Here is a 19,220-nt window from a genome sequence, read left to right as displayed (position 1 = left end):
ATCCTTTCCCTAACTTCAGTTAACCACAGATGGTGGGTCCTCCCTTTTAGAATTTTCTTTTTCTAATGAGTGTGCTCTTCTCCTGACAATTCTGAAATATCCCCTTAAATGTCTGCCACTATGTTTCTGTTGATCTAAGTTTGAGCCTGGTAAGCTGGCTCACTTAAACAAACTCAGCTTTCTTGCCCTTTTAGTTGCTCTTATTTAGGTTTAAAATGCTAGTATTAGATTCAATCTTTCCCCTTTCAAACTGGATGCAAAATTCAATCATATATGATCTTTGCTACTGAGGGGTGGCTTTGTTCTGAGGTCATTAACTAATCCTGTCACATTACACGATACCAAGTCAAATATGTCCTGCTTTCTGTTTGTTTCTAACTTGTGATGTTCGAAGACATTGTCTTGAAAGTACTTTTCAACCAAGCTAATATTGCCAATATGACTTTTCCAGTTCATATGTAGAGTAAAATCATCTATCATTATTATGATCTCTATCCCAACTAGCCGTTATTTTTCTTGTACACATCGTCCCACATTATTGTTACTGTCAGCTTACTCCCATTAGTGGCTTCTTTCCCCTATTGCTTCTCATCTCCACCCAAACTGATTCTATATCCTGATCTGTGGAACCAAGTTCAACTTTGATTGTTTTTATCTTGGAATAATAAAGCTATCCCTCCACCTTTGTAGTGCCTCCTATTTTTCTTGAATGTCATATACTGTTTAGTATTCAGGTCCCAGTCGTTGTCGGCCTGAAACCATTCCTCCGTAGTGGATCAGATCGTATTTATTTACTTCCCTGTGCATTATCGGTTACTTTGTTAGGAATGCTGCACACATTCAGATGCAGAGCCTTTAACTGAGTCATTTTATTATCTTTGTAACATCTAGCATTGATTGGTGTATTTCTGCCATCTTTGAATCTCATTTACCATTACTATTTCACACTCCCACCTTATCCATACTCTTTGATGTATCTGATTGGGGTTGTAGACTTGCACGCTGAGCCAGTGGGTTTGATTGCGGACATTTTGACAGCCTGCTAGATAACATCGTCAGTGTGCCTCCAGTAAAGCGTTGGTGTTCTATCCCACTTGCTATATATAAATAGCAAGTGGGACAGAACACCAACGCTTCATCGGTTTGCTGGTTGTTGACGTTACTTCCAGTTCTGTTTGTCAGTGGTTTCTTTATCAGGTCCAGTTCAATGTGTTTGTTGATGGAGTTCTGGTTGGAATGCCAGGCCTCCAGGAATTCCCTGGCGTGTCTCTGTTTGGCTCGTGCTATTATGGATGTGTTGTCCCAGTCGAATTTGTGTCCTTCTTTGTCCACGTGTATTGAGATGAGTGAGAATTGGTCGTGACTGGTTGGTGCTCGTGTATCCTTATTGTTGGTTTTCTTCCTGTTTGGCCGATGTAATATTTCTCACAGTCCTTGTATGGTATTTTGTATATTACGTTAGTGTTATTGGTTGTGGGCATGGGATCCTTTACGAACACCAACTAGCCACCAAGAGACATGACCAATTCTCACTGGCTTCAATACACGTGGGCGAAGAAGGACACAAATTTGACTGGGACACCACATCCATAATAGCACAAGCCAAACAGAGACATGCCAGGGAATTCCTGGAGGCCTGACATTCCAACCAGAACTCCATCAACAAACACATTGAACTGGACCCGACATACAAACCACTGAAAAACAGAACCGGAAGTAATGCCAATCACCCCAGCAAACCGAGGCATATAAATAATAATAATAACATAATATAATAATACAATATAATAATAATAATAATAATAATATAAAGACCAATGTTGTGGGAGTTCTCAAGAGTTTCCAATATAAAACTGTGGATACTGAATATCTCAAACAAAAATAGAAATTGCTGGAGAAACTGAGCTGATCTGGCTGCATCTGTGGAGAGAAAGCAGAGTTCAGTTTCAGGTCCAGTGACCCTTCAGAAGAGTTTGAGTTTGGAGCAGCTTCTTTTGATCTGCAGCATTGTTAGTCTAAATGGAAGTCTAATGTGGATCAGAACCCAAAGGAAAGGCTGCAAATCAAAGTTGTGAAGTAAAAGGTTGAAATAGATGGGCAAGGATGGACGTTTTTCCCCTTAAATTTGTTTTTTGTGAAAATGTTCAGCAGGTTGGGTACTTTTAATGAGCTGGTGGTTCGGCAGTTTATGGGTGAAACACATAATTGGAAATTGGGTCACTTTCACTGATAAAAGCCCATATTAGCTTAATAGGAAGATAGCTGTTTTCATTATGGAGCAAAAGAAATGCTGGAAGAATGAGGACACCATGTTTGTTTATTTATTTAAACCATCATCACAGTTATTTACAGAGGACATGACAGACTGTTGTTAATTGATAATACCTTTAATGTTTAGAATGATACTTTCTGGTTGCTTTTCCTGTATATTAAAATGGAAACTAATAATTAGTTAATGAATATTGCATTAAACTGATGTAAGTGTCCTCTACACCATAGGCTTAAAGCTTATATTGTTTGGCGCAAGGATAGGCATGCAATGTTGTAGGTCAACGAGAAAATTCCGGGGCAGTCTTATGGCAGGGGAGAGCTTATGTAGCGAGTGTCAAACCTCATTTCCTCTCTGTGCCTGGGAACAAGAGCAAAGAGGAGCAAAAACTGAACATGTCGTGAACCATGATAATATCTAAAACCAAAATGACAATGGTCGTTGTGACAGTTGCACTGTTGTCATCCATTATTTAATTTAGATTGTTGTCTCTTGACAAGATTTTTCTGAGTGTGTGAAAGTAATAAGTTTGATATTGGTTTTATTTTAATCTCTAATATGTGAACGTTTCAGGTAAATGCAGTGACTGGGAGTCTGTTTACTTCAAAAGTATTGGAAGAGAGAGCAGAGATGGAAGAAACAGAAAAACCTAGTTCAGACACCCAGAGCAGTGAACATTTCTATGACTGGAGTGCTGGCCTGGAAGAAACAGATGATTCGCATCTCTACTTTGCCCCCGACCAGGGAAATGTGGTGTTTGGAAGTGCTATTGATGGCTGGGGCTTCAGGTATGGAAGTCTTTTAAAACTTTTTCTGTTTAAACATCGAGACCCTGTGTGGGGTAAAGAAAGGGTGCATAACTGCCGTAAGAGGTTGGGACCATGGTGATACAGTGTTCTTCAACTAAATGCTATGTTTAGGATTCTTTGTTTTGACAATGTGCCTCTGTTCTTTTTCTCGTTTTTATTTTAAATAAGTTTCTCTATACTGTTAGGACTTTGCATGTTTGTGATTTTAGACCCAGTTTTGTGCTTTATGGACACTTTTGCGGGAATGATTTATGGTTTTATTTGATTACAGTGACTGTGCTTCAGAAAATGTGTTCAATATCAAGTTCTTTGTGCTCCTGAGAATATGATACACCACGTCATAAACCCGATTTTCTTTCCTTTTGCATTCAACAATTGAGATTCTGTGTACCTACTGAGTTTACTTTCAACAAGTTAAGCTGGTATGAACGTAAAACTTGCTTCTCATCTAATATTTATTCTTTCATGGGAAGGGAAGTAAGCATCACTGGCAAGGGCAGCATTTGTTGCTCATCCATACTTACCCTTGAAACAAGTGACTTGTTCAGCCTTCTCAGAGGACAGTTAAGAGGCTACCACTTTTCTGTGGATCTGAAGTTGCATTTTGGCCAGTCTGGATAAGGATGGCAGATTCCCTTCCCTTAGGGATATTAGTAAATCTGAAGGGTAATTATGACAATATTTAGTGGTTTTATGGTCGCCATTATTGGGACTAGTTTCTAGTTTCAGGTTTTTAAAATTGAATTTAAATTCCATCAGTTGCCATGCCGATGTTTGAACCCACATTTCCATTAATGAAAAAATACCCAAAGAACTGTGGATGCTGGAGATCAGAAACAAAAACAGAAATTGCTGGAAAAGCTCAGCAAGTTTGGCAGCAACAGTGGAGAGAAAGCACAATTCTCGTTTCGGGTCCAGTGATCCTTCTTCAGAAGGGCTCTGATGAAGAGTTACTGGACGTGAAATGTTAACTCTGTTTCCTCTCCACAGATACTACCAGACCTGCTGAGCTTTTCCTGCAGTTTCTGATTTTGTCTCCATTAATAAACTAAATTGTTTATTTTATGGCAATCAATGATAGTTGTCATGATTGCTATTACTGAGATTAGCTTTAAATTACAGATTTTATTCATTGAATTCAAATTCTCCTACTTTCCAGGTGTGATTTGAATTTGTACCCCAGAGCATTACCTTATGCCTATAGTGTACCACTGCAGTGGTGTTACATTGCTATCATCTCCCTCTTGAAAGGGCTTTAGAACTGGAATTATGTTGGGAGGGAAGAAGTAAATAGCCATATTAAAATATATCTTTACAGTGAGCCTGGAAATAGTTAAGCAAGGTCAAAATTTAAAACCGTGCTTGAACCTGATGCATTGGTTTTGTAAATTTAAGCATTGATTGTACATTGATGCTCCAGAATTATTCAAATCTGGTATAGAATGTGCAGCTGTCTAGAATTACTTGTAATGAAGCGCTTGCAGCTGGCTTAATTAACTTTACCAATCAATTTTAATCTGTTAGGTCAATAGTTTGCTATGTTTCTTTGATTACACAAGTGTTTAAGTAATTATTTGGTACATGTATATTCAAAGGTTGATACAATCATTGGTTTCCAATCACAACAATAATCTGTCACTTCCCGAAAAGGAGAAAAGAAGGATCTAGATATTACAGCATTCAGTAGGCTTTGAGATGAAAGGAAAGGAAAGGAAAAGAGCAAAGCATATTAGAAATAATAGACCTTGTTAGACAGCTGTGGCATTTGACTTGTATGAATCAGCTCAGTGGTAACATTCTCCAAGTCAGAAGTTTGTAGCTTTAAACGCTATTTCAGTACAGTACCAAAGAGTTGTTGCCTTTCTGGTGAGATGTTAAACCAATAGTCTGACTGCTGTCTCTGGTTTCATAGAATGATAGAATCCCTACAGTGCTCAAGCTGGCCATTCAGCCCATCAAGCCCACACTGACCGTTCAAAGAGCATCCCACCCTACCCTATCCCTGTAGCCCTTCATTTCCCGTGGCTAATCCACCTAACTTGCACATTCCTGGACCCTATGGGCAGTTTGGCATGACCAGTCCACCTAACCTGCACATCTTTGGGCTGTGGGAGAAAACCCATGTGGACACAGGATGAATGTGCAAACTCCACGCAGACAACTGCCTGAGGCTAGTATTGAGCCCGAGTCCCTTGTGCTGTTCGGCGGCAGTGCACTGAGTCACTGTGCTGCCCGCGGTTTGATTAAGCAATGTCAGTATTCAAAGAAGTGGAGCAATGTTATTCCTGTAACCTGGGCAATATCCATACAATGAATTAGATCAGTCATCTGGGAAAAAAACAATGATTTGGTCAGTTATCTTGCTTTTTGTGGGACTTCGCTGAATGCATGTTGTCTGCTTTGTTTTCTGTATTGCAATAGTTATTACTTCAGAAATACTTTATTGGTTGTGAAGCAATTTGGGACATCCTGAAGTTGTGGAATTGGCCACATAAAAACAAGCTGTTGCTTGAAAAGAAAGTTCGGAGTGTGACATTTGTTGCATGCAGTCCCAGACTAGTGGTCCGGCTCATATGCCAACATTTGAATTGCACTTTGTATGTCTTTGCTGCAATATCCCCAAATGTTTCCCCATTCGTAGCCACCACATTAGTCGAGCAAAGAGAAAACTAGTTTTTAGGATTGTTCCTAATAGTATCAGTGTGTCACTGTGCATAAACGAAGAATGCCTTGAAACTTTCACTTTCCTTCTCAGATGGAATGGGAGGTCTCGGGTGGTGACTAGGGGATGTGAGGTGTAAGCAATGACTTCTAAAAGAACGGATAATGCCTGGAAACCTCTGAAATTGAGAAACAAATTAATTGTTTTCTAAGTGACTTCCTCTCGTTTGGAATTAGTTCCAAAATAGTGAAACTGACAATTATGTCAAGATTAAGTTGTCATGTCAGATAAAAACAGTGCTTACAGGCACTATATATTTTAAAAATGTAACTGTGAGAATTTTGTTGGGAATCCTGTAAGTTTCATTTTACAGCTTAGAACTTTGCAACTGAAATCAGCTGAAGTGGTGGTGTATGAGATAGAAGAGAAGACTATTTGAAGAAAGTTTTATTTATTAATTTTTAAAATTCATTCACGGCTGGTGGGCATCACTAGCTAAGCCAGCATTAATTGTCCATCTCTAATTGCTGTTGAGAACCAGGTGGGGAACTGACTTTACTTGACAAAGGCGCAGCACTTCGAAAGCATGTGATTTCAAATAAACCTGTTGGACTATAACCTGGTGTCATGTGACTTCTGACCTCGTTAAACCAGTGCAATCCATCTTGTGTCAGGAGCTTGGATGTTTTCCCTCCGTGACATTGAAGGACCGACAACATGTTATCGAGTTGTGATGATGAGTGGTTCGGGATGGTGGTATTGCATATATGTTTTGCCCTTACTTTTCACAGTAGGGATTTTTGATTTGGAAGATGCTGTCAGAGAAGGCTTGGTGAGTTGCTGCAGTGCATTTTGTAGATGGGATACTGTGCTGCCATTGTGTTGATGACAAAAGGACTGAACGTGGTAAGGGATGGATAGGGTACCCAGTCAAGCAAGGTCTATGTCCTGGATGTGTTGACCTTCTTTTGCACTCATCCAGACCATGGAGAATGACTCTATAAGTATGTTACAGAGACTAAAGGGTTTCACTTATAAGGAGAGTCTGAATAGGCTGAGATGTTTTTTCCTGGAGTGTAGGAGGTAAGGGGTGACGTTATAGAAGGGGTATAGATAAGGTGAATAACCAAAGTCTCTTTCCCAGGGTAGGAGAGTCCAAAACTAGGCAGAATAGATTTAAGGTGAGAGGGGGAAAGATTTAAAAGGGACCTGAGGGGCAACGTTTTCACGCAGAGGGGTGGTCCAAATGTGGAATAAGCTGCCAGAGGAAGTGATAGGGGCGAGTACAATTGCAACATTTAAAAGATATTTGGATAGGAACATGGATAGGAAGGGTTTAGAGAGACATGGGACTAGTTCTGTTCAGGAAATCTGATCAGCGTGGGCTGAAGGGTCTGTTTCTGTGCTGTATGACTCAGTGTCTTCTGGCTAGTGGACAGGCACTAGGGAGTCAGGTAATGGGCTACTTCCTCTAGAATTCCCAGTCTCTGACCTGCTCTTGTACTGTCAGTATTTATGTGGCTGATTCAGTTCAATGCTAACTTTCAGGATGTTGATAGTGGGGGATTCAATGGTGATTATCTACTTGAATGTCAAGGAAGATGATTGGATTCTCTCTTTTTTGAGATGGCCATTGCCTGGCACAGGTGTGGTATGAATGTTACTGCCACTTGTCAGGATGTTGTCCATGTGTTGTTACAGCTGCTTCTGTATCTGAGGAGTTACAAATGATGCTGAATTTTGCAAAGTCATCAGCAAACATCACCATTTCTGACTTTATGATAGAAGTGAGGTCATTAATGAGACAACTAAAGATGGTTGGATCCTGAAGAACTCCTGCAGAGAGATCTTTGAACTGAGATGATTGACCTTTAACAACCACCTTGTTTGTGTTAGGAAGATATGTAAGAAGGACCGTCGGGGAAGATAGCACCATCAGAACAGATGTGATGGAGACAGAAACTGGGAGAATAGATTGGAGTTTTACAGGAACCAAGATGTGAGGGAATGTAGACAAGGTAACTGAGGGAATTGATGGATTTGTAATGAATATTAGAAGGACAGAAGGGGATTGTTGGAGATGGACCGTGTACAGATGAGAGAAGGGTAGATATTGGAAACAATTGATGAATTTTTCAAGTTCCAGGTAAAAGCAGGGAACTGGGTAAAGAATTGGGGGAGGGAGGTCTCTGGAATTTTACGCATATTCTACAAAAAGTTGGACATACGTAGGACCCTAAATAAAAACCGAAAGAACTGTGGATGCTGTAAATTAGAAACAAAAGCACAAGTTGCTGGAAAAGCTTAGCAGGTCTGGCAGCATCTGTGAAGAGAAATCTGAAGAGAAATCAGAGTTAATGTTTCAGCTCTGAGGAAGAGTCACCGGACCTGAAACGTTAACTCTGATTTCTCTTCACAGATGCTGCCAGACTTGCTGAGTTTTTCCAGCAACTTTTGTTTTTGTTTATAAGTAGGACCCTTGCAGGTTTGCATTGCAACATTTTTTGATTTTGAAGCGTTTGAATGAATTAAAGGAGAAATTATTCAGAAAACAAACTCATTCAGCCAGAGGAGGGTGCTAGTGGATGGGAGCTGTTAGAGTCTCTATTCGAGGATGAAACAGAGCCCTCAGAGCTGTAGGTAGTGAAGAGGAAACATTCAGGGCAGGAAACTGCAAAGTGTTGAAATGAATATGTTCAGTACACAGTTTAAAAATTTATATTTTATGCATACCTGATCATATTCCTCAACCTCCTAACCTCTTTATGTCCATTAAATTGCTTTGGCTTTTGTTTCATAGGCAAAAGTCACAGCTGCGTTCTGCATAGCCACAGGTGATGTATTTGTAGGTATTTTTAATCAACTCATTCAGATGTGCTATGACACACTTCTGAAGGAGGTGGGACTTAAACCCAGGTGTTGTGGCTCAGGGGCAGGAGTTGTATGCTGTATGACTCTAAGACTGCATATAGCTGTAAGAGGTTTTCAGAATATGAATGTGGAAAAATGTAGCTATCAGTGTGCAGTACTGCATGTAGCCAGGAGATGGGGCAATAGTCTCATGGGTGGTTAAGCTTGTATTGGGACGGCTGTGATGAAGGCAGCTGGCAGTAATTGTTCCTCCGCTTCCGAATTCAGTATCTTTCAAATCATCTACTTTCTGGCATCAGAGTTCCTTCTTTATCTTATGAATGAGATGTATGAACCCTGATTTATTAACTAGTATTCTATCAGATGGACTTGAATAAAGTTTTCAGTCACCAAAAGCAGTTAAAAACTGATTTGGTTTGCCTAGAATGGTAAAAGGTTCAGTGTGTTGTTGCTACAGATGGAGCTTGTCATCAGAGATGGAGAAGAGCTGTAATAGGCCACAAAGACTCAGACATAGTAGGAAATCAAAAAGAAATTTGAGAATAAACACACAGATAGCTTCAAGCTGGTGAGTTACTTTATGTTTTGGCTTATGAGTTGTAACTAACTTAACCGTGGCTAATTAGCAAGTGGAATTTTTTAGCGTTACTTTGAAGGTAGGCATTTTTGCAAAATTTCAATTTGCGGGTGACGTAGCTTGTGCTTTTTCATGTTTAAATTATTAAGTATTCAGTTTTTAACAACAGCATTGACAGATTTATCACCTTTTACAAGTCAAATCCAGGTGTCAACACATTAATATGTATTGATTCTTTTGACTTGTTAAGGGTGGTTTACAATCGGTAGAAATCTACGTCTTCCTCGGCTGTACAGCCGTACTATTGTTTTGCTTGTCTGATCATTGAAGTCATGTTTCAAACATCGTCACAAACCATATGGTATGGGCATGTGATGCATAGCAATCTACTGAAACCTGCTGATGCTTCACCAGCTGCTCGTTATTTTGTCAAGAGTCCATAGCGGATAGAGAAACGGGAGGATAGAGTACGGTCAAAATTGAGACCTGCTGTCGGAACACTAAGGTATATTTAATCACAAGGTGCAAGATACACATACTTTTTATTCTGTAATTGGTGAAGCTCTTTGTGTAAATGTCGATGGCATGTTTCTGTGTTTTTGAAGGAGGTCAGAAAATCCATTTCTGTACTGTATCAAGTGCATTAAAACTTACACATGACAATTGAGTCAGAACCACGTAAAACTAACCTCCTCACTAAACCTCTAAGCAGAGTTCATTCTACTTGCTCTCCGTACCTCAAAAAAGATATTCAGAATTAAATATGCATTAAAGAAGTTTGTGTATAAGGCTGTTATCATCGTCCATTCATTTTTAGTTTCACATTTGTGATTCTTGAAGGGGTTTAACTTCCTTTTTGCTTTTGCTTATAGTGTTAGAAGAAATCTTGGTTGTTATCCGCCCATATGCTTCTTGTAAGTTTCTCTCACTGCCCTAATCTTGCTTTGATTGCAATGCATTGTCCAATTCCTAGTTGTCATGTGATAGTCTGGTACATGTGTAGGTGTCACATTCGCCTTTTGCGAATTCATGGTTTAGTAATATTGGTTCCAACTCTGCTGTAGGACCTGAGTACATAATTCAAGCTGTCACTTTAACACAGGACTGAGGACAGCAAAATGACTAGAGGTGATATCTTTGAGACATTAAATGAGATTGCTGTCTATTTTTCAACATAAAAATGCCTTCATTCTCAAAGTTGCTGGGGTCTTGGATATTCCTTAAGCAGTACCAACTAATTAGGTTAGCTGGTCATTATCTGAGTTAATTATGAATCCTATTTATGCTCATTTGTCAAAATAACAGGAGCAACTGGAAACGTTTTGGGATATCCAAGTACATAATGTTGCAATACAGGCGCAACTTCTTTATTCTTGCGGGTTCAAATGAAGTTAGGAGTAGTTGCTATTTCGTATCACTGTGGTTGTCCATTATTTCCATGTTAGTGGGTTTTAATTTGGACCTGCACTATTCTGAAACCTCACTCTGGGATAGTGTGGTCAGCACCAAGTCTTGATATTATGAATAATGTGCAGGCTGCTGTTGGTTTGCCAGTGGTAATGGATGGGAAAAATAGTTTGGTAGTAAAAATATCAACTCTTTGTTCAGTCTGAGTGTAGCATGGCTTTCATGGACTGGAACTATTCTCAGTCCCGAAGGTATGGATGGAAGTCCATCCTGTTTTTTTTGGAGAGCTGTTGGTGGAGAGTGGAGAGTCAGAAAGCCATTATAAATGCTGCGGATTTTCTGAATTTCAGGCAGCTACTCTTTCTGGTCAGACTGAGGATCTCTCATCTTATCTGATCTGCTTCAGTATAATGTTGTATTTGACCCAGATGACATTGCCTATCTTCTTGATAAATCTTTCTCCATAATATCTTGAATTTGTCTTGCTTCTTTGCACTCAGCTATATAACTGCCCAACTGGTTCACCTATATGTTCTTTTATCATTGGCAGTGCTTCCAATCTCCATTACTGAACTTGGTCCTTCTGAACTCTGCTGAAAAGTGTGGTAGGTTTGGTTTCATGCCTGCAGAGTTTCCTAGTTCATATTGAAAGTTGTTATCAGGTGGTCATTATCGAATAAGAGATCCAGCTACTTTGACTCCTCAGTTTGAGTCATTTACCAATATCAGTTCTTACCTGAGATAGTTTTTCTGATGAAGGGTCTAGGCCTGAAATGTCAGCCTTACTGCTCCTACGATGCTGCCTGGCCTGCTGTGTTCATCCAGGTCTGCACCTTGTTGTCTCAGTTCTTACCTGCTCTGGTGTACATGTGACTCCAGACCCACAAGAATGTGGTTAACTCTGAACTGCCCTCTGGGGATGGTCAGTAAATGCTGGCATAGCCAGTGATGCCCACATGCTGTGAATGAATTAAACAAAAAATTCTAGAACGCAGTTCAGCATTTTAAGCTGTACAGCTTTCAGCTGTTGCTTTCAAGTTTCAATTTTTATATTCTCTTTTAAAGTAATCTATTTCTAATCATAATCAAACCTGCTTTGTTTATATTGCTTGGATTTGGCACGTATCGCTTTAGTAGGAGTACTTCTATCCCTGTTGACTTAACCCTAATTCAGTATTTTAAAAGCTAGAATCAATTGCTAAAATTTTACAACCTCATCTGTAGTATACGTCTGACATTGCCTGTGGGTGGTTAGGGATGGGCAATAAATGCTGCCTAGCCAGCGATGCCCTCATCCCATGAATGAATAAAGAAAAAAAGCATTAAACTTGAATGCACTGGAGTTAAATGTGTATGTCTACATTTTACGTTTAAAATTTGAATAGGTGTAAAGGTTTATCACTGCAATCAAAACAAAACTCCTGGCACAGTTACTTTGTCCCTGAATTCATAAACGCCTGAGTGAATCTGTTGTTTCACCCCCTGGGGCAGGTAGAATGGAAATTCTTTAGGTGGTGGCTCAGTGGCTAGCTCTGCTGCCTCACATCGCTAGGGACCCGGGTTCGATTCTACCCTGGGGTGACTATCTGTGTGGACTTTGTACGTTACCTCTGGGTGCTCTGGTTTCCTCCCACAGTCCAAAGATGTGCAGGTTAGGTAGGATTGGCCATGCTAAATTGCCCATGGTGTCCAGGGATGTGTGAGTTAGGAGGTTTTAGCTGTCGGAAATGCAGGGTTACAGGGATAGGGTAGGAGGGTGGGCGTGGATGAGATGCTATTTGAAGGGTAGGTGCAGACTCAACGGGCTGAATGACCTGTTTCCACACTGTAGGGATTCTGATTTTAACCATCTTGAGACGAATTTATCAACTAACTTTGGACAAAGTTAAAAGAGTTCAGAAGTGGAAACCCGATTTGTTTTGTACCTGAACCCAAATCCTCCCTCTCAACCTATTACTATAACCTGCATTCATCCATGGACAGTTTGGTTTATGTTGTGCATTTCTTATAGGTATATCACTTAGTTTCCTGATCTCACTTTATTGCTTAACTTGAAGTAAAACAGAGGCAAATAACATATAGAACATTAGGAGCTGCATATTCAAGATGCATCTGTGACTTATTCGTATATTACGCTGTGTTGAGATGTTGCATACGTTGAAGGGGCTGTTTTGTATATATATATGTGTGTGTACTTTAGTGAATAGTTTATATTGGCTTTATCTTTAATGGAGCGAAATACCAACTAATATTTCTATGGTACGTTTAACAAAATCAAATAATCCAAGGTGCTTCACAGGACTATTGTAAAGCTAACAAGATACTCAACCACATCATTAGGCCAGACGACCAAAGGTCTGGTCAAAGAGAGTAAGTATTAATGAGAGTCCAGAAGAAGAAAGTGGGGGATGGGGCCTAGATTTGGAGAGATTAAGAACAGTTTGAATATTCAATCATCTTTTCCTTTGAAACTTAAATTCCTGATGCATAGCATTTGGTTTTGAACAGAAAACTGATGATAATGTTGAAGCAGGTACAGCACATGTTTTGGAAATGGGACGATTCCAGCTCAAGTCCCTAATCCAACTCTTATTAGGATGTCTGACAGCCAGGGAGGTTATACACGCATAAAGACACATACAGCCAGGCTCTAGGTAGCGAACAGGTTCTTTATTCTTGTGGTGATTTTTGATGTTTATCTTGTGATGAGAGTGATGGTACATAATAACACTGGACAGAGCACTGCAGTTGAACCAAATTCCCATTCTGTGGCACATACATAAATACATTAGAGGTTATTTGATAGTGATCAAGCAATGGTGTCAGCTTGTTTGCACAGGTTGCATAGGAACATGGGAATAACAAGAGGCAACTTAGACACTTGCACTGGGTCTGCCATTCAATAAGATCCTGGCTGCTCTGTGACCTGATTCCATATGGCTTACACATGTATCCCTGATTTTAATTTAACAAATGCCATATACAGAATATAAGTACAAACTTTTACCAACTTTTGTGTGTTGTTGTAATTGCACTTCTGAAAGGTCTGTCTCTAACTTTTAGATTGCACCATCAGCCTGAGAGTATGAAGCCAACTGAAATACTTTCTCTCTCTTTACCTGATTGAGTCCCCTTAATATCTTGAAAACTTTGATAAAATCACTTCTCTGCTCCCTAAAATCCAACATATGCAACCTTAGTTTGTAAAATTTCTGCTTGTAATTTAAGTCTTGAAGTCTCTGTGCCAAATCCTTATCTGCCTATCCATCTAACTGCCGATGAATATCTTTTTCCATTAATGGCAAAAATACACCACCCTGTATGGAAATAGGAAATGGTGAGGCCAGTTTTCTCCTGTGCTTGGGTCTGACAGGCTTATGATGAACCTTTTATCATTAAATGAGGGAGAGAATCAGGCTGCAATTGCAGGAGTGAGATGAATGACACCAGTCAGCAAGATTGGAAGTGAGGCTGCTAAGCGGAGAGGTGACACTGGTGAACAAGGCCAGTAAGGCTGGAGAGGGAAGCCCAAGAGTGAGCCCAGGGGCTGAGTTTGAGGAGCCGGGCTGAAGGGCTGATGAGGAGGCGCAGTGTAGTGGGTTTGGAAAGAAGCAAAGTGGAGGTTTAAGCTTTTCAGCAAAGGAATATAACCCTAACTAAGAACAGAAAATCTGAAGTAATGAGTTCCTTGCAAATTAATGTGGAATCTCTCGAGTAAAGTTGCAGGAGTTCAGAACTTCTGTATGGGGGATGAATATGTAATAGATACGAATGCAATGAATACGTTCACTTGTATAATTCTGTTTGTCTTTGTGTTTGAGAAAAACATGCAACTGTTTAGCTGTGACCTCACAAGTGCAACAAATGTGTGTTGAAGGTGATGGCTTTTTGTGTATAGAAGTGTGAGTTACTTAAAAATGTATGCCTGTTGCCTTGTTCCTATTCAAGTACAATGGTGTGTAGGAAATATATCTTTTCCTTTTTATATTGTGGTTTGAAGTTTGGTGAAAACAGCCTATATATTGATGAGAGATAACCAGGTGTAGAGCTGGATGAACACAGGCCAAGCAGCATCAGAGAAGCAGGAAAGCTGACGTTTCGGGTCTGGTCCCTTCTTCAGAAATGGGAGAGGGGAAGGGGATTCTGAAATAAGTAGAGAGAGAGGGGGATGCGGATGAAGATAGTTAAAGGAGCAGATAGGTGGAGAGGAGACAGACAGGTCAAGGAGGTGGGGATGGAGCCAGTAAAGGTGAATTTAGGTGGGGAGTTAGGATGGGGGTTGGTCAGTCAAGGGAAGATGAACAAGTCAAAGAAGCGGGGATGAGGCTGGTAGGTAGGGGTTGGGGGTGGGCGTTGAGGTGGGAGGAGCAGATAGGTGGGAGAAAAGACGGACAGGTCAGGTAGGCAGGGATGAGCTGGGCTGGTTTTGGGATGAGGTTGGGGGCAGGGAGATTTTGAAGCTTGTGAAGTCCACATTGATACCATTGGGCTGCAGGGTTCCCAAGCGAAATATGAGTTGCTGTTCCTGCAACCTTCAGGTGGCATCGTTGTGGCACTGGAGGAGGCCCATGTTGGACATGTCGTCCAAGGAGTGGGAGGGGGCGTTGAAGTGGTTTGCGACTGGGAGGTGCAGTCGTTTGTCGCGAACCGAGCGTAGGTGTTCCACAAATCGGTCTCCAAGCCTCTGCTTGGTTTCCCCAGTGTAGGGGAGGCCACAACAGGAACAGCAGATACAGTATACTACATTAGCAGACGTGCAGGCGAACATCTGTTTAATGTGGAAGGTTTTCTTGGGGCCTGGGCTGGGGATGAGGGAGGACGTGTAGGGGCAAGTGTAGCACTTCCTGCGTTTGCAGGGAAAAGTGCCGGGAGTGGTGGGGCTAGTGTGGGGTGTGGAGCGGAGAAGGGAGTCCCGGAGAGAGCGGTCCCTCCGGAAAGCAGATAAGGGTGGGGAGGGAAAAATGTCCTTGGTAGTAGGGTCAGATTGCAGGTGTCGGAGGATGATGCGTTGAATCTGGAGGTTGGTGGGATGGTTCGTGACGATGAGGGGGATTCTGTTTTTGTTGTTATTGCGGGGAGGGGGTGTGAGGGATGAGTTGCGGGAAACGCGAGAGATGAGTTCGAGGGTGTTTTTGACCACTGTGTATATTGATGAACTGTCTAATTATGCTTCAGTGAGAGTCCAAATCCCCAATAAAGCAACTAATGTGCGTTTGAATAAGGAGCACGAGTAGGCCATCCTACCTCTCAAACCTGCTCTGCATTTAGTAAGATTACATCTGATTTGATTGTAACTTCAAGTGCACTTTTCCATCTACTCCTGATAACCTTTCATCCCTTGTTTACCAAGAATCTATCCACTTTTACATTAAAAAAAAATGTAAGCATCTGGCCCCACTGCCTTTTCAGGAAGAGAATTCCAAAGACACATGGTCTTCTGAGAGGAAAAAAAATCATCTACTCTCGTTTTAAATGGCCAACACCTTAGTTTTAAACAGTGGCTTCTAGTTCTAAATTCTGCAGTAAGAGGAAATGTTGTCTCCACATCTGCTTCGTCAAGATTCCTCAGGATCTTATATGCATTAATTAAAGGGTAAAGTTTCCATAGTCTTACCAGACCATAGGACTGCTCTCTCATTAGAGAGAGAGCTGACAGTTGGTGGTTTAACCTGAGGGTCACCGTGCTTCGAGTGAGAGAGAGGTTGAGAAGGAGAGTCCTCCATAGTAATTTGGCCGTTGGGGATTTGAACCCATGCTGTTAGTATCACTCTGCATTGCAAACTAGTTGTCCAGCCAACTGAACAAACTTTTCAATTAAGTCCTCGCTTACTCTTCTGAACTTCAGTGGATATAAGCCAAACCTGTTCAATCTTTCGTCATAAGACAACCCACCCATTTCAGACATCAGTTTGGCAAAACAAACACCGAAAATGCTGGACAAACTCAGCAAATCTTGCGGCATCTGTGGAGACAGAAATATGCTTGAGGTTTTGAGTCCAGTGTGACTTCTTCAGAACTGAGATACCTTCTTGCTGCTTCTTTAACTTCCTTAAAGACTAATAGTTCTGGGTTTCATTCTGATTTATACTCTCTATAATTAAACTTGCAAAAGATTTACTAGTTGGGTTAGTTTTAACCCAAATTCCCAGTTATTCACTGTCTCCGTTTCACTCCAGTGAACTTTTCCTCAGTCTGACCACACACCTTACTCTAAGTTTCTCTGTTAAAAACTTAATGTTAATGAGCTTTATTGTCAAGGCTGAATCCTAACTTGGTATCAGATAGAGAATGACATTTTTGTGATAGACTTCAAGACTGATTTACCAGTGTGTGTCAACAAGCTGAAAAATAAATGTTATTTTCTTTAGTAAAGGACTAGATATATTAACTACTTTCTGTCCATATTTCCAAATGGTCATTGTTTATAGAACCACATTCACATTCTTAATGAAAATGGCAAATTGTGCTTATCTTCTAACTGTGACTGTTTGAAGCAGTGTGAGGGTGTCCATACGCTGCTTCCCAGGATCTGTTTTTTGGACTTTGTTGGCTAAACAGGAACTCTGCTTCATTGCAGTCTTTGCCATGTATGGGTTGGTTGTTTTGATGAGCAGCTGGAGGTTAAATTGCAAAAAATATAGTCACGTAAGTGAATTTCTGAAAGAGAAATTTTTGTATTAATTGAGATTGCTGTGGTATCTTAAAATTCAGTTTGTGTTTGTCATAGAAACTCATGTGAAAAATTAAAAATAATTCAATCTTTTTGAGGGGTTTCCTTCCTTTGGAAGAATTGGTTTGTGAAATGTGCATAGTCCTATTAAAGATGCCTTTGATCTGTCTACTTTCAGACATCAATATTCTCCCTCCCCACCAATGGTGGCAGACCCAAAATTTGCACCAATGTACTAATTGCTATTTTACAACTTGATTCTGCCAGAATATGAGATTGCCAGCAAATTGTTGCCAAATTCCATTATTGTAATTTGCAAATTATTAGCAGAGCTAGTTAACTTTGGGGTGGCTGAGACAATGGCGTAAATTTAATGTCACGAGGCTAGTATTCAAGTCAATGGAGAGTGCAGGAGAACATGCTGGGATTAGCGCCAGGCATACCTAAAAATGAGGGCAACCCGAAGAAGCTACAACACAGGATTCCTTTTCTTTCTTAAGAAAACACCCATGTGGCCACTTGAACATTAACAAGCAAAGCCTGTCAAGGGCAATGCTGTCATCAAAAAGTAGGTTGTGGGGGGAGGGTGCTAAGGATAGGGGGAGGGGACTAAATCAAAACGAAGTTGGAGAAGGAACACAGGACTCCTTGCATTCCAACAATATAAGCATCAGGTGATAGACAGAGCTAAGTGATTCCACAACCAAGCTCTGAAATCCTGCCACGTCCAGTCACGAATGTTGTAGGGCAATTAAACAACTCACTATCGGAGGAAAGTCCACAAATATCCCCATTCTCAACGATGGGAAGCCCAGAATATCAATGCAAAAGATAAGGCTGACACGTTTGCAACAATCTTCACCCAGAAGTGCTGAATGGGTATTCATCTCAGCCTCTGCCAGAGGTCTCCAATTTCACAGATGCCAGTCTTCAGTCAATTTGATTCGCTTCACACAATATCAACAAATGGTTGACGTCGCTGGATATTGCAAACCTATGGGTGCTGACATTATTCTTGTATTTCGGAATTTGACGTGTCTCTAGCCAAGCTGTTCCAGTATAGCTGCAACACTGGCAGTCCACCAGCAATGTGGAAAATTGCCCAGGTATGTCCTTTAAAGAAAAAGCAGGACAAATCTAATCTAGCCAATTAGTGTACTATTAGTTTACTGTTGATCACCAGTAAAGTAATGCAAGCTGTCATCAGTCATGCTATCAAGCAGCACTTGCTTAGCAATAACCTTACTTGCTCGTATTCAGTTCAAATCTTGCCAGGGTCACTTTGCTTCTGACCTCATTAAACTGTTGATTTGTACATGTATCACAGAGCTGAATTCCACAGGTGAGCCGAGTGTGATAGCCATGGAAACCAAAACTGCATTTGACTGAGTGTGGCAACAAGGAACCATAGCAAAACTGGAGTCAATGGGATTAAGGGGAAAATTCTCTGGTTGGAATCGTACTGAGCACAAAAGAACATGGTTGTGGTTGTTAGAGGTCTGTCATCTATGGTCCATGATATCACTTCAGGTGTTCTTGAGGGTAATGTCCTAGGCCTAATAATCTATGATTGCTTCATCAATGACCTTCCCTTCATGATAAGGTCACAAGTATAGATGTTCGCTGATGATTGCACAGTGTTCAGCATCATTCATGACTCCTTCGATACTGAAGCAGTCCATACTGAAAGGCAGCAAAAGCGTAACAATATCCAGGTTTTGGGTTGACACAGGACATTGGTGAGGCCTCTTCTGCAATATTGTGTCCAGTTATAGGAAAGATACCTTTAAGCTGGAGAGGGTTCAAAAGAGATTTACCAGGATGTTGATGGTATGGAAGGTTTGAGTTATAAAGAAAGGCTGGATAGACTGATTTAACAAGGTGTAGAGCTGGATGTACACAGCAGGCCAAGCAGCATCATAGGAGCAGGAAAGCTGACGTTTCGGGTCTGGACC

General features: G+C 40.8%; 1 protein-coding gene across 2 annotated transcripts in view; it reads left to right on the top strand.

Moving 5' to 3' along the window:
* The window catches only part of efl1 (elongation factor like GTPase 1), a 242,269-nt gene that overhangs the window by 18,555 nt on the left and 204,494 nt on the right, over positions 1–19,220 (top strand). For both annotated transcript variants that reach the window (XM_048616009.1, XM_048616010.1), the window contains exon 7: positions 2,843–3,057. In XM_048616009.1, the coding sequence (XP_048471966.1) occupies positions 2,843–3,057 (215 nt within the window). The remainder of the gene's footprint in view (positions 1–2,842; positions 3,058–19,220) is intronic.

The sequence above is a fragment of the Rhincodon typus genome, chromosome 33 (genome assembly GCF_021869965.1).
Source record: "Rhincodon typus isolate 14 chromosome 33, sRhiTyp1.1, whole genome shotgun sequence".
Lineage (NCBI taxonomy): Eukaryota > Metazoa > Chordata > Chondrichthyes > Orectolobiformes > Rhincodontidae > Rhincodon > Rhincodon typus.
This window is presented reverse-complemented; position numbering and strand designations above follow the sequence as displayed.